General features: G+C 31.5%; 2 protein-coding genes across 2 annotated transcripts in view; both read left to right on the top strand.

Annotated features, from left to right (window-relative positions):
* The first annotated feature begins 2,986 nt into the window (after window positions 1-2,986).
* Window positions 2,987-8,896, top strand: LOC107458968 (NADP-dependent malic enzyme). The gene is made up of 21 exons (XM_016077181.3): window positions 2,987-3,340; window positions 3,594-3,868; window positions 4,789-4,909; window positions 5,034-5,108; window positions 5,284-5,435; window positions 5,531-5,636; window positions 5,736-5,801; window positions 5,906-6,001; window positions 6,116-6,187; window positions 6,274-6,357; window positions 6,446-6,544; window positions 6,651-6,698; window positions 6,813-6,866; window positions 6,958-7,056; window positions 7,156-7,245; window positions 7,344-7,421; window positions 7,516-7,590; window positions 7,676-7,766; window positions 7,909-8,037; window positions 8,140-8,224; window positions 8,707-8,896. The coding sequence occupies exons 1-21, from the start codon at window positions 3,311-3,313 to the stop codon at window positions 8,717-8,719; spliced, it is 1,938 nt and encodes a 645-aa protein (XP_015932667.1). The 5' UTR covers window positions 2,987-3,310; the 3' UTR covers window positions 8,720-8,896.
* Window positions 8,897-13,393: 4,497 nt separating this feature from the next.
* Window positions 13,394-15,824, top strand: part of LOC107459000 (transcription factor MYBS3) — a gene marked incomplete in the record, with an annotated part of 2,864 nt that continues 433 nt past the window's right edge. The window contains 3 exon segments of the mRNA XM_016077223.3: window positions 13,394-13,850; window positions 14,900-15,108; window positions 15,399-15,824. Coding sequence (XP_015932709.1) covers window positions 13,556-13,850; window positions 14,900-15,108; window positions 15,399-15,824 — 930 coding nt within the window.

Genomic DNA, 15,824 nt, shown 5'->3' with positions numbered 1-15,824 from the left:
AACTCCATTTCTACATAATTCGAATCAGCTGAGTTCGAATTATACACAAACACACGCACACACTAATTCGAATCAACCTGATTCGAATTACACACATTAATTCGAATCAAGGTGATTCAAACTACACCCACGCACGTGTTTTCAAGTAATTCGAATTATGCTGTTAAAAAATTTATTTAAAAAATTAATAATTTAAAAATTAAAAAATATATATTTTATTCCATGAATTAAAAAAAAAGCTAACAAAATATTTAATTACGAGACTTTTTTAAAATATTAATGAGCTATCAATTCGAATTCCATACAATACTTTTTCGTCCATTTTTAATTGCTCATGAATATTTTTTAATATTTTTTTAAATTATACTACAAATAATATTTTATCCTATGCAAAATAATTTTAAAAAAATGGCTTAAAAAATGTTAGGAGTACTATAAAAATTTGTAATGTTCTAATAACTTAGGTAAATACATGAATGTACTCAAATTTTAAATAAAATATTCTACAAAGTCAATAATAATTTAGAAATGAAAGAAAATATTTTATTCCATACAAAATAACTAAAAAATATATTTTATTCTGTACAAAATAATTTTAAAAAATGGCTTAAAAGATGTTATGAGTACTATAAATGTTTGTAATATTCTAGTGATTTAGGTAAATACAAGATAAAAATATTTTTTCTTTAATTTCTAAATTATTAGTGACTGTGTAGAGTATTTCTTTAATGTCCTAAGTCATTAGGACATTATATATTTTTATAGTACTTCTAAAATTTTTTAAGCCATTTTTTAAATTATTTTACATAGAATAAAATATTTTTTGTGGTATAATTTAAATAAATTTATTAAAAAATATTCATTAGCTATAAAAAATGAGCAGAAGAGCATTGTATAGAATTCGAATTGCTCACAATATAATTTGAATCAGAGTGATTCAAACTTCCAGTACTTCTAACATCTTTTAAGCTATTTTTTAAATTATTTTGTATAGAATAAAATATTTTTTGTAGTATAATTTTAATAAATTTATTAAAAAATATTCATGAGCTATCAAGAATGGACAAAAGAGTATTGTATAGAATTCGAATTGCTCACCATATAATTTGAATCAGAGTGATTCGAACTTCCCCATGCGTAATTCGAATCATATAATATCTCACCATATAATTTAAATAATTTTATTAAAAAATTATCATGAATATTTTTTAATAAATTTATTTAAATTATACCACAAATAAATATTTTATTCTATGCAAAATAATTTAAAAAATAGCTTAAAAAATGTTAGAAGTACTATAAAATTTGTAATGTCCTAATGACTTAGGACATTAAAGAAATACTCCACATAGTCACTAATAATTTAGAAATTAAAGAAAACATATTTTTATCATGTATTAATCTAAATTAATAGAATATTACAAACTTTTATAGTACTCATTTTAATTATTTTGTATGGAATAAAATATATATTTTTTAATTTTTAAATTATTAATTTTTAATAAAAATTTTTAATAAATTATTAATTTTTTAATAGCATAATTCGAATTACTATTCGAGGTAAAATTTGACTAATTCGAACCAATTTGGTTCGAATTACTTGCTGAATCCTAGTTCGAACCAACTAGGTTCGAATTACATGCATCACTTATTCCATCAATATTCGAACTACTTTGTTCAAATTATGTATTTTTGTAGTTCGAACCAACCTGGTTCAAATTATATAGTAATATACTTTGACTCATTCGTAAAGCAATTTTCAATTTGGCGAATTTATGTAATTTCTTGACTTATTTACGGTTTTTACCCATATATATTGTTTTCCGACATGATTCATAGTAATAATGGTGGTTCCTTAGTTTTTGTTTGATTGGGCAGATGTCAATCTAGTAAGAGGCTTTAACCTTGGATACTGCCACTGCATGATACACTTGCCGCTACTCATTCCCACCTGTGATCACAACCCATTACATCCCCATGCATGGGAACAAATGTTTCATATCTTTTTTATCCTTTTATGAAAACATCAAGAAATTTCGTATAATCAATACCTTTTAAGCAATATTAAATTAACAACTCTATATAATTGATTAATTGATTTATTTTATATTAAATGCAAAAATATTTATTATATAACATACTTTTTAAATTTTTCATATACCATTAAATAACTCATCCATATAAAATATGAATTTAATTAATGTGGCTTAAAAATATATAATAAAATTATTAATTTAAATATTTTTTAATAAATACAAAATAAATATATTAAGAATTCAAACTTTTGTATTTATAATTTATTTTTTTATTTGTAAACTTAATATATGTCACTAAACTCATAAAATACATTAAATATAAAATGTATATAGATTAATGGTTAAATTAATTTTTAAAAATATAGATCGTTCTCTAATTTTATTTTTTTTAAATTTTCTCAATTAAATTAATCTTTTAAAAATTATAAATTAATCATTTTTATTCTTTTGTCATTCAATTAATAGTTTCTATCAACGATTGGTAATATAAAATATTAACTAATAGCATATATGAGTACATAACATCTAGCATGTCTAATTAAATGTTGAACAAATATCTTTACAAAAATCTATTAATTTAATCTATTTTTTAATTAAAAAAATATATTCATAATATAACCTAACAACTAATTCTTCCGTGTTCTTCTCATTTAATTGATAAAAAATATATTCATAATATAACCTAATAACTATGCTCCACTTCAGATGTTGAGCTATTAGGAAGAGCCAAATTTATTTTTTTTTCCTCTTTAATTTAGTATTGAAATTTTCATACTCTAATAAATTAGAAGTGTGTTTGAATTAGTTATTAAATTAAATTTAGGTAATAATTGAAAAATTAGTTGTAGTATTTGAACAAGTGGAGGGTAGTTCGGTAATGAAATGAAAACGAGTTGGTCGTGCTCGTGCAATTGGACCTCCAAGCTGCCCTTTTTATTTGAGAGAGAGAGAGAGAGGAGAGTTGTACATCACTTCCATTCTCTTCTCTTCTTCTCTCTCATTCATTCATTCATTCAGAGAGAGAGAGAGAGAAAGGAAGGACGGACACACTGAAAAGTGAAAACAGAAGCGAAGCTAAGTGAAGAAGAAGAAAAAGGGGGCGAGAAAAGCAAGGGAACCTTCCCTTAAGACTCTCTCTCTCTCTTATATACATTTGTCTCTCTTTCTCTTCTCTTCGCTTATACACTCACCTCACCAACCAGCACCGCACCGCTACAACTCTCTCTCTCTCTCTCTCTCTCTCTCTCTCTCCTTCCTCCATTTCTTTCGCCACCATGATCTCCTCCAGCTCATGCTCCTTCCTGGTATTGTATACCCATTTCTCCACATCAGCACTACTAGATTTGCATCACTTTGTTTTTCCTTCTTAGTTTTTTTTTTACCTTTCTAAATCATAATGGCTTTATATTCCTTGTTATGACAAGAATCTAGAGTTGGTATAAAATTAAGTATATTTCTGGGTTTATCGAAAAGTTTGATTTTTGATTTAAGTTCTGATGAGATCAGCTGGTTTGTTCATCTGGGTATCGAGATTTCATCTTGTTTTGTTTTGTGCAGAGCAACTCAGCTGTAGCTGGGTCTCGCAGCTTCTGTGGTGGTGCGAGGAAGGGTCATTCGAGTCCTTTCAGGGTGGTGTGTTTGGCTCCAAGCAATGACAGGAACGGAAGCGTTGTGTTAGATTCTCCCGCGAAGAAAGAGCAGATAAGAAATGAACCAACATCGCCGCCTGCTGAAGAGGAAACAGTCTCTTCCGGTGGCCCTCAGGATGTCTACGGCGAGGATAAGGCCACGGAGGATCAGTTTGTTACCCCCTGGAATGTCTCTGTTGCTAGGTGAGATTCAATCACATTACTCATCTCTTAACTTATGACCCTTTTGGGTTTTCACAAATGCATGTGCCTTAAAACTTTCAACTTGTTTCGGTTTAGATTCAAGTTGGATGATTTTTATTTGCTGTTATCTGAATTGTGGTGTGCCGTACTGAATTTTGTTTCAACAAGTTCTGATGTTATGAAGGAAGGATAAATAATCTTTTTTTTTTCCTCCCCTCCTTGTTCATGTTGCTGATTTATCTTATTTTCCAAGTGTTTCAAAAGCTGGCAGCCGAGGTTGATGGTTTCAGCTTCAGCCTGTTAAATTTGTGGTTGAATTTGGAACATGTACTGTTCATGATCCAACCAGTTCAATTGGGAAAATCTCGTACGGCTTTTAAAACAATTCTCAACTTGTGTGGTCAAAGAATACGGTGTGTTAGTTGATTTTTATTAAGAGAGCCAAAGATGTTAAAAGGTGATATTTTTTAATATGAAAATGAACAGTCATCTTCATAGTTTATAATAATAATAAACAATAAAGTGATCTTTTGAGCGGCAAAAAAGATGAAGCAAACGCATATGCGTGTAGAGCATGTTGATTTGTGTGACATATGCTCCTTATGTTTGTTTCTTGTTGAATTTTAAATAAATTAAATAAACAAGTTATACTAAGCTATCCTGTATATCCATCTTTCAACATTTTACTCCAGTTGTATAGTTTTGTGTTTCTTTTGGGGCGAGTCTGTTATATGTGATCATTGATCATACATGGGCTTAACCTCCATTTCTTAACAGTGTTTTTTCTCATTGTGGTGTTGGTTGATAATGGCCTTGATGGCACAAATCTATGTTCCAAACAGAGAAGATTATATATATTTAATGGGCTAAGTTTTGTGGCATGATAAAAGTTCTTACATTTTATGTCTTTTGCTTTTTAGCGGTTATACATTGTTGCGAGATCCCCACTTCAATAAAGGGTTGGCCTTCACTGAGAAGGAGAGGGATGCTCACTACTTGCGAGGTCTTCTTCCCCCGACAGTTATTCCGCAGGAAACTCAGGTCGAATATCTGATTAGAAGACATTAATACTACTTTTTTTTCTTTTCATACTTACCAAACTATTGGATTGTGTATATGAACATTAGTTAAATGCTTAAAAGTTTATTGCCACTTAATTGTGCAGGTGAAGAAAATGATCCAGCACGTTCGTCAGTATCAAGTTCCATTGCAGAAGTACATGGCAATGATGGATCTTCAGGTGTGGCCAAAATACTTGTGATCTTGGCCTTTTTTGCCCCATTATTTTTATACAGAACTATGAAATTCATCTTTAATGTGAAATTATATCTTGGGGCAAGTTTCTTCAGACAGTTTGTTTTGTTAGCTTGGATTCGGCTTCTAATGCTTTCACTTCAATATATTCCTTATTGCAGGAGAGGAATGAACGGTTGTTTTATAAGCTTCTTATTGAGCACGTCGAAGAGTTACTCCCAGTTGTCTATACTCCAACTGTTGGTGAAGCTTGCCAGAAATACGGAAGCATCTTTATGCGTCCTCAGGGTCTTTATATCAGCTTGAAAGAGAAGTAAGCTTGACTTTGACTTGGAATTATTGTTGATGAATATTTCCTGTGTTATTTGTGTTGATTACGTTGTATATTGTTTGGCTTTGAACTTAAAGGGGGAGGATTCTTGAAGTACTAAGGAATTGGCCTGAGAAGAACATTCAAGTCATTGTTGTAACTGATGGAGAACGGATCTTGGGTCTTGGGGATCTTGGTTGTCAGGTAATTTCTTCTGTACTTGTTGAAATTTATGAATCATATTGTTTTATGAATCAGGTCTAATGTTGCAATCTAATCTTTGGTAACATGTTGTTTCTTCAGGGAATGGGAATACCAGTTGGAAAACTTTCTTTATATACAGCACTCGGAGGAGTTCGTCCGTCTGCCGTAAGTATATCCTATAAATTATCACTATCATAAACTCACAGTGATTATGCCTTCCATTTCTTGTCATGCCTATAAATATAATATAATCTGATAAAAATTTTCAGTGTTTGCCTATCACCATTGATGTGGGAACAAACAACGAGAACTTGTTGAATGATGAGTTATATATAGGGCTCAAGCAAAGACGGGCGACTGGGCAGGTTCGTGACTAGTTTTCTTTTCTGACTCATCATAGAGTTAATCATTTTTAAATTCAGCTATCACTTATCTAATATGTCATAATGTTAACTTCGGTTTAATTTTTCTGAATCCAGGAATATGCTGAACTTATGCATGAATTTATGAGTGCTGTCAAGCAAAATTACGGGGAGAAAGTCCTCATTCAGGTATTAGGCAATATGACAAGCCATCTTTTTTTATTTGATGTGAAGTGCTTACTAACTTGTCCTTTTTTTTTATGAATCTTTTATAGTTTGAAGACTTTGCGAACCACAACGCATTTGATCTACTTGAAAAATATAGATCAACCCATCTTGTTTTCAATGATGATATTCAAGTACGGAATACCAGTCATCAATACTTAATTCCTATACTTTGGTAACTATAATATATCCAGCTCTGAAACTGTTTCGACAATGTTCCAGGGTACAGCATCAGTCGTCCTTGCTGGACTAGTTGCAGCTCTGAAATTGGTTGGGGGCAACTTGGCTGACCACAGATTCTTGTTCCTTGGTGCTGGAGAGGTAGGTCCATGCAGTTCCGTGACTGTGCTCATGCTTCCTTCATTGGTTCTAAGATGAGGATGAAGTTCTAATGGTCTTAAACTTTTAATTATATTGGTGATTGTAGGCTGGCACTGGAATTGCAGAACTTATTGCACTTGAAACATCAAAACAGGTTCCTTTCTGTTACTGAGATGATGTTTGAAACATTGAAACACTTTCATTAATGTTATGATATTCATTTGATGAGTACTTCAGATTTATTAAGAAACTACCCTTTTTGATGCAGACTAATGCCCCACTAGATGAAGTGCGCAAGAACATTTGGTTGGTGGACTCAAAGGTTAGTGTTGAATTCATCCAAGCTTCTCCACTTATGCAAAGTAGATTCTGATTTTCTGTTAGTAACATTCTTGATCCCGTTACTTCTGCAGGGATTGATTGTCAGTTCCCGAAAAGAATCGCTTCAACATTTTAAGAAGCCATGGGCCCATGATCACGAACCCGTTCATCGACTCGTAGATGCTGTTAATGTATGATTGATCTTTCTGTCCATTACACACGTGCGCACGTGCGCACACAGCAAAAGTTTCAATATTCTTACATTATCTATGTCTATGTTACCCTCTCAGAAAATCAAACCAACAGTGTTGATTGGAACCTCTGGACAAGGAAGAACTTTCACTAAAGAAGTTATTGAGGCAATGGCTTCAATCAATGAGGTACTACTACTATTTCAATCTGTTTTTCCAACTACTTTTACATGACATAGTTCATGTCCATTTAAGCTAACAAGTCTATTACATGATAATGCATGCAGAAACCTATCATTCTTTCACTTTCCAACCCAACTTCACAATCAGAATGTACTGCTGAAGAGGCTTACAAGTGGAGCCAGGTAATAAGATACCCCTAGTAGTATTTCTATAATTAAGTTCGGGTTTCAAGTTTAATTTCGATGTTCTTACCTTGTACATGTTTGGTATCATCAGGGCCGCGCCATTTTCGCTAGCGGAAGCCCATTCCCTCCGGTTGAGTATGAAGGAAAAGCTTTTGTGCCTGGCCAGGTTTATAGTCCTTCAGAATTCATACGTAAGAAAAAGAAATGTTGCATAGAACAGTGCCTAATTTGAATGTTTTCTTTTATGACAGGCCAATAATGCATACATATTCCCCGGATTCGGTCTTGGTTTAATAATGTCCGGTACCATTCGGGTCCACGACGACCTCCTTCTCGCCGCATGTAAGTGCACCAGAACCAGCCTTAGAACATAAATTTCAATAATAGATGAGAAGTGAATGTGTGTTATGTTAAGCAGTTTAGTCAAACATGTAAAATCATTTAACGCTTCTGAGTTACCAAACATGACTTTTTGTGGAAACAGCGGAGGCTTTGGCTGCACAAGTGAGTGAAGAGAACTTTGAGAAAGGACTGATATACCCTCCATTCACCAACATCAGAAAGATTTCAGCACACATTGCTGCCAGTGTTGCTGCTAAGGCTTATGAGCTTGGTCAGTTCTTTCACCATTACACTCCCATTTTTTTAAATGCTTTTTTTTTTCTGATTATTTCTAACAATATTATTTATTTATTATTCTTATTATTATTGTCAGGGTTGGCCACTCGCCTTCCACAACCCAAGGATTTGGTTAAGTTTGCTGAGAGCTGTATGTACACCCCAGCCTACAGAAGCTACCGGTGAATCATAATAGCCCTTCAATCTTTTTTTTTTCTTTTTTAAAATTATTACCTTTATTTTTGATAAAATCACTTTCAATTTTTTAATTTTTTTACCCCCTTGTACTTGTTCTGTTACTGTAAGTTATCATATATTGTATTGGGTAAGGGTTGGAATTAGGTTTGAGTAGGTTGGTGGTGTTAGTTTTAGTTGCCTAGTTGGACTATAAGGGTAGCTTGGTAATTTCTCATATCCATATGCAATGAAATTTATTTCCAAATATTTGAAAAGTAAGCATTCCCATGTGTTGAATATTTCATACAAGTCATATATATGATCATTTATTTATTTTTAATTGGAAGAGTAAAGTGTGTGTGGGTATATATAATATAAGAAAAATCATCGGTGTTTCACTTGGTACACTTGAAACTCTTTCTGTAATATATAGATATGGTTGGTGTTGAATTAATAAAATAAAATAAAATGAATCATGACTGTGCAGACAACAGGAATGAATGAGCATCCAATCCTTGTGATGAATAAAGGAGGCTTTCTTGGAAATACTGGCAAGAATTAATTGTATTACGCGTCGTGATAAATTAAATATGTTTTGACTTGTATGGGAATAATAAATAATTTGCAACACTTGTGTTCCCTTGTGATGAATTAATAGTAATTACTAATTAGCTTTCTGTTCTTGCCCTTCACTATTCTCTAACCTCCAACTTGCCGTATGATGCATCTCAATACATGAATTAATCATCCATTTCTTGCACGTCACACACTCACACTTGCTATGCGTTCAATTTTATCATTAATTAAGAAGGCTGGATTTAATTATCTTTGAGTTAGTCACGTAGTTAGCTTATTTGTTAGATTAAACAAGTGTCCATAATTTGGATTCTATTTTGTGTATGAAGTAATTTATTAGTCATACTTAAATAGAGTTTAGATCTGTCATTGATTAGTTTTTGGGATGTCAAATTGAGAGTACCATGGGAAAAAAGAGGTATGATTATTGTAAGAAAATGTATGGAATACTAATATATTATGTCAATTTATTGTCAACAATAATTAATATTAAAGACACTTATATTAGAAGACATATATATAGAGATATATTCAGGAGACACATTTACAAAGATATTTTTATTGAACACAGTTATAAGTAAGAGTTAGCAGAAGTTAGTTAAATCCTTATTGGTTATGTAACGGAATTGTTATCATCAGCAATTATGTTATGTATACACTAAAATTAGAAATTAGTTATTAGTATAAATTATATATTAGAATGCAAAATATACGTTGTAAATGAATTAAATACATGTATTTAACTATTTATATACAAATATATAGAGTATATAGAGATTTTAGTAGCAAATATTTTTGTATTGTACATCACAATAGTAGGAGTATCTAATGAATTGTGAGATTTTTATAAGAGGATTTGCATTGGGGCATTTAAAATAGCATTTATAGTTGGGCTACCTTTCAATTCAAAATAGTTGTTGGTTCAAAAGTGTTATCATGGTCCTTAACATTATGAGGTGGATAAGACATATAATTTGGGCCCATTACATTGGAAGAGGTTAGCATAGCCGAGGTTGTCACATCATGGATCTAAGACACCCTTAGTCGGGGTATGAATGCATCTCTTCCACAAAAATCCCATGATTGAATATCAAGTACACTCGATAGGATGGGTCACACGTTCTTTGAAATTTCTCACTAACCAAAAAAGATTAAAGATCAAAGCCATCATAGACTTGTGTTGTCTTAATCTCTTACCATGCGAAAAAATCATGGATGCCATTAATAGACAACAACCAAAAGTACTACTATGCAATATATAGTTGCATTTTGTCTTCTTCTACATGTTTCATAGCCTAACATAATAATATGATGTGAATGCGCCATCTTATTCTAAAAATTGCATTAAATACATGATAAAAATTCAGGTGCAGTCGACTTCACGTGAAGTTGATAGTGAGAACCGCTAGATAAAAATTTAGTCAAATCAGTTAAATCATTTAACGACTCCCAGTTATCAACTTCACGTGAAATCGACTGCAGCTGAGTTTTTACCTAAATATATATATCCTCATTGCTATTTCAACTTGACGTGTTAAAGAATGATTAGTTAAGTGTTAACAAGCGTGATTAATTATCTGATCTGGCCCGAAGTCTTCATTTATCATGTGTTGCCATGGACACATGAAAACCTATTCTTAGGAGTGTAGACTGTAGAGAGATTAAAGAAGTATATAACAAAATACCGAAAGAAAAAGGAAAAAGAAAAAAAGAGAGAGACGTAATCTTAATATCTGAGTCAAGTCTTTGCTGTTGTGTGATTTCTTCGTTGTTTATCGGAAATCACCCCAAAATTTCTTATATCCTTTCCGTCCATTCATGAACCTAGCTAGCTACTCTCTATATTCATGAACCTAGCTAGTTTCCTTTCATCTTATAAAAATATTTACTATTTTTTTCAATGATCCTTGTAAAGTGTAGTTTTTTTTTGGTGTCTGATTGTAAAGTGATTATATAATAAAATAACTATTAACTAGTTTTAATAACAGAGACAGATTCACTCCTTAGAATATGGGGCAAGCGCTCCTACTACAATTTGAAATTTTATTGAATAATATATAATAATAATATTTATTTACTTCTACTAAATTATTAAATTTGACCTCATAATAATTTTTTATTCAACTTTCGATATTTGATAGCCAATTTGAGAAATTTATATTAGATGTTCATTATAATGATCAACTTTTAAATTTAAATAAGATTAATGTTCTTTTTTAGAAATTGACTCGAAAGAATATTATCTATCCATTTGTATTTCTTCTTTTAACTATGAATATCATCAAGAACTAATTGTATAAAAATTGAATTTTAAATGATTGTTTAACGACATATACAAAAAAAAGACATTTTAATTATATTGTCAAGGTTTTAAAATATGAAATATAAAAAATTAAATTTTAAATGTCTAAATGATATGTTATTATTTAAATTACTATTTTAGTATTTTAATTTGTAATTAGATATTTTGAAACCTAATTGTATTTTACAATAACAAAATATAATTATAATAACAATTATACTATGTATACATAAAATAATCACTTATATAGAATAAATTTTAAAATACAAATTTTGAAATACAAAATACCTGAAATGAGAAAGTATCTGGTAAGAGATGTTGCCTACTTGCCTTGTTCGAGAGGATGCCCTAGCCGTCAAATTCATTACTTTTGCTGTTTTTTAAAATGCAAAAAATAAAAATATTAAACAATAAAAACAATAGATATCAGATTTTTATTTTACTAGATGTGTTGATAATTATTCTAATATTAAAATTTAAATAAATAATTTAAAAATATAATATATTTTATTTTATTGAACTAATTTTAAAATTTATTATTCATGAAAATCATGATCTTCTTAATAAAGTCCTTTGATAAATTTATGCTAGGCTCAGGTATTTTTGGAAGTTACTCACCGAGATAACATATTTTATTAGTACCTAATATGCGTTCGGTGCATGATATTATAATTTTTAAAACGTAAACGATTACTTATGGAGATGTTTTTATATGAAAATAATAATTAAAACATATGAATAATGACTTTAGAAATAACATATTATTAGTTACACTTACTAAAGTATGAGACAGTGTGTGTGTATATATGAGCAGTGGTGTATGTGGTGCAATTTGAAAATGTTCCCTAATCCATGCCTTCACGTGTCCGTACAAATCATATCAGATCTTTATCACTGGAGATAATCTTGTTTAGTAATAGGACTGAATATTTTGAACACAATTATTAGGATCATAAGCTATCTATGCCTACCACTCCATATGTTTTGTCGAGTCGATGAATCTGACCTATAAAATTTGTATGCCTCGATTGGAATTAGATATATATTTTATACACGAAAAATATTATAAAATTATTAAAATTTATTATTTATTATTATTAATTAATTAATAATATTTAAAAATATAAACTAAAATATATTATTAAACTAAAAAGGTTAAATTAATAATTAAAAAATAATAATCTAAATTAATAAATTCTAATAATTTTCTAATTTTTTCTATGCTCAGTAATTTTTTCCCTCATGGTTAACCGAAACATTTGTGGAAACTAGATTTCTATCTTTTATTTCTTTAAAAATAATTATTATATAATTCTTTTATAAAATTATTTCTTTAATATATTAGTATATTATAATTCATATACTATAATACATTATTAAAACATTACAAGAAAAAAAAATTATCTATAATATAAAAAATTATACAAAATCTAGCATATACACAATTAGCAGGGATATTATTTAATAAAAATGATTTTCACAACTACTCCAATTGTTTAATTCAAGAAATTAAAAACGAATTAACGTGTATGAGAGAAATCCACGTTTTTATTACCTTGAATAAAAATTCCAACCACCTTAAGATATAGACTTGGTAGAACTAAAATAACCGATCAGAGTTCTTACTTCTTGCAAGTTATATATATATATATATATATATATTCCTCGTGTGACATTCATTTTAGATTAGGTGAGAAAATAATGTGACATGTAATGGATTATTTGAACCCACGTAAAGTAGAAGTGGAATCCTTGAGACACGTGGCATTTTTAATCCTTATTTCTTAACTACATCAATCCAAAAGTATTAGTATTAAAGATGATTAAATTATTTTTGCAGTGGTTAGTAGGATTTTTGTGTAATTTTAGTTTCTACATTTTCAAATGAATAATAACTGAAAAGCATTCATTCTTTGAGAGGTGTCTCTAAGAATCCAACAAAATTTTTTCCTTAAATAATCAAACACTCATACGTTATCCAAAATGAATCATATCTCTTGTGAAACATTATCTATGAAATTCTGTTTTCATTTTAAGATAACAATTAACAACCACTAATATACCTGTCAGTAAAATACTAAAATTCGAATGCATTATTATTAATTTAACTTATGTTATGTGTTATACAGTAAGAAGGGGTAGTAAAGTAAATGCACAAGAAAGAAAACGAGCGATGGAGCGCGTTCTGCTAACATTATATCGAAACACTAAAATTAGAATGCCAATTTTGACCTCCAAAGTTTGAAAAAATCCCAGACTTATCCATCACCCTCGTTTTCTGCCATAAACAAACACATGCAATCTTTCTTTCTCTTCTCTCTCTCTCTCTCTCATTCTCTCTCTCTCTCTATCCATTACGAATCACCAATCAATCATCACGTAATCTTCATCTTCTTCTTTTTTTTCATTTTCTTTTTTTCTCTTCCGTGTGATTAGTCCTTCCACCGAGTCAATCGGCATGACTCGGCGGTGCTCACACTGTAGCAACAACGGCCACAATTCCAGGACATGCCCCAACCGCGGCGGCGGCGGAGTGAAGCTGTTCGGTGTGAGGCTGACGGATGGATCAATCATAAAGAAGAGTGCGAGTATGGGGAATCTGATGACGCTTCACCACCATTGTTCGTCTCCTTCTTCCTCGTTTGTGGCCACCGCCGGCGATAACCCAGGCTCGCCTGATCCCGTTGGTTACTTGTCCGACGACCCTGCCCACGCCTCGTCCTTCGCCAACCGCCGTGGCGAAAGAAAGAAAGGTATAGTTATCGCAGTTCACGGAATGCAACCAAAAAGATGAATTTCTTATCGCAGTTTAATTTCAAGCTAGGAACTTTCTCCTTTTTCTTAGTTGTATTTCCTTTTATTTAAAGAAAGAACATCTATTTCGGCATTTTTTTGTGATATTTGATATGCTAAGGAGAATTTAGTTTTGTTTGTTGCTGATAATTGTTAAGGTTAAGGTGAAGCTGCGCATTTTACTGGGTTAGGTTTGCTTTTTAGATCTCTGGATTAATAGGGTGCATGAAATCCGTTTATTTTGTGGAGGAAGCTGGGTTCTTTTTTGTTTTCCCCCAAGATTATTCTTCCTCCAAAGAGTATGTTTAAACTTTGCGTGGTGCTAGAAAAAGAGAAAGAAATGAGTGAAATGGTGGTAGTGCATTCTCTGATTGATCATTAAGGGTGGGCATTTATGATTTCAATATAAATGTGAAGCATTTAATATGATGGTACGTGTATCATAAGCATGCTGAATTTATAGTGCCAACAAGAGAATGTTGAAATCTGTTTTCAAAACCATTTTGATATTTATGGTTACTTCTTCCTTGGAGTAGGAAATGTCGGTGGAAAATATTATACTTCATGCCTTCTGTTAAATATATTTCTGGCAGTTTAGGTTGAGATTAAGTTTTTGAACAAAAAAAGGTTAAATCTATATCCTATTATTTGGAAATTACTCTTCCATGGAGTAGTTTTTTGCTTGCTTGATTTGAGTCAATTTGCTTTTCTGGACTGTAAGCAATGCCCTTATGTGGCTTAGCTAGTTTTAGCACATTTGTGTAGACATGTGTTGGCTTAGCTAGTTTTAGACACTAAGGTTTCTTTTGGAGAATGCATATGTTTTTTAGTGATTAATTTAGTTAGCAAGCCATTTAAGGTTGTAGTGGTGTGGGCCGAGGCATGTATGTATATGAGCCATGAAGCTCCTCCAAGAAAATTTTCATCCCAACCAAACGTACCGTAATGTCATTAAGTCATTGATCAAGCACACTTGCTTATTGGATTACTCTGTTTTCATGTGTTTTAGGTGTTCCATGGACTGAAGAAGAACATCGGATGTTCTTAGTTGGTCTGCAAAAGCTGGGGAAAGGAGATTGGCGTGGAATATCACGTAATTTTGTTGTATCAAGAACCCCTACTCAAGTAGCAAGTCATGCCCAGAAGTATTTTATCCGACAGAGTAATGCTACCCGGAGAAAGAGGCGTTCCAGCCTCTTTGACATGGCTCCAGATATGGTAGGTCTTGACATATTTGATATGCGAAAAATATCTATCTAATTAAGGGAAAATATCTTGGCATATTATTATTTCATGTTTAAAATCCTGTAATTTTTTCTCCATAACATGTTTCTTGCTCTGTAAAAAGTTTAGTATTAATGTGATTAATGGAAGCCAATGGGACAATTCCATAGTTGTCGCTGGACATTGATTATGGTTGATGAGTATTATATTGGTGTATCTTTTTCCACTGCCTTTCTCTGCTTTCCTCCCCAGCTAACATATTTTTTAAAACAACCATATGGCAGCCTACGGAACCGCCTTCGGTGCTGGAAAAACAAGTACTGCTTCTGACCTCTGAGAACTCACAATCTCCCAATGTAAAATCACAACCTTCATTAAATCTATCTCTCAAATCTGAAGTTGACCCCATGGAAATTGCTTCTGAGGAAAATGTGAAAGAGAACAATGTAGCTAATGGGTTGAAAACAAAGGCTCCTGAATACTTCCCAACTTATGTACCTGTCCAATTTTCCATATGGCCATCACTGGAAGCTTCCTTTCAAGAAAGTAATGGAGTAGAGACATCTCATCATGAGGTTGTAAAGCCAATTCCAGTCGTTCCCAAGAATCCGGTCAATGTTGATGCACTTGTGGGAATGTCTAATCTGAGCATTGGAAACACACAGATGATTCTTAAAAGGGAGCCTTCCCCACTTTCCCTGAAATTGTTA

This window comes from Arachis duranensis, chromosome 7 (assembly GCF_000817695.3).
Source record: "Arachis duranensis cultivar V14167 chromosome 7, aradu.V14167.gnm2.J7QH, whole genome shotgun sequence".
Classification (NCBI taxonomy): Eukaryota; Viridiplantae; Streptophyta; class Magnoliopsida; order Fabales; family Fabaceae; genus Arachis; species Arachis duranensis.
This window is presented reverse-complemented; position numbering and strand designations above follow the sequence as displayed.

Coding starts and splice junctions, on each gene's coding strand:
- LOC107458968 (XM_016077181.3), top strand. CDS start 3,311: ATGATCTCCTCCAGCTCATGCTCCTTCCTG. Junction 5,109..5,283: donor TGGCAATGATGGATCTTCAG/GTGTGGCCAAAA, acceptor TCCTTATTGCAG/GAGAGGAATGAACGGTTGTT. Junction 6,699..6,812: donor CACTTGAAACATCAAAACAG/GTTCCTTTCTGT, acceptor TTTTTGATGCAG/ACTAATGCCCCACTAGATGA.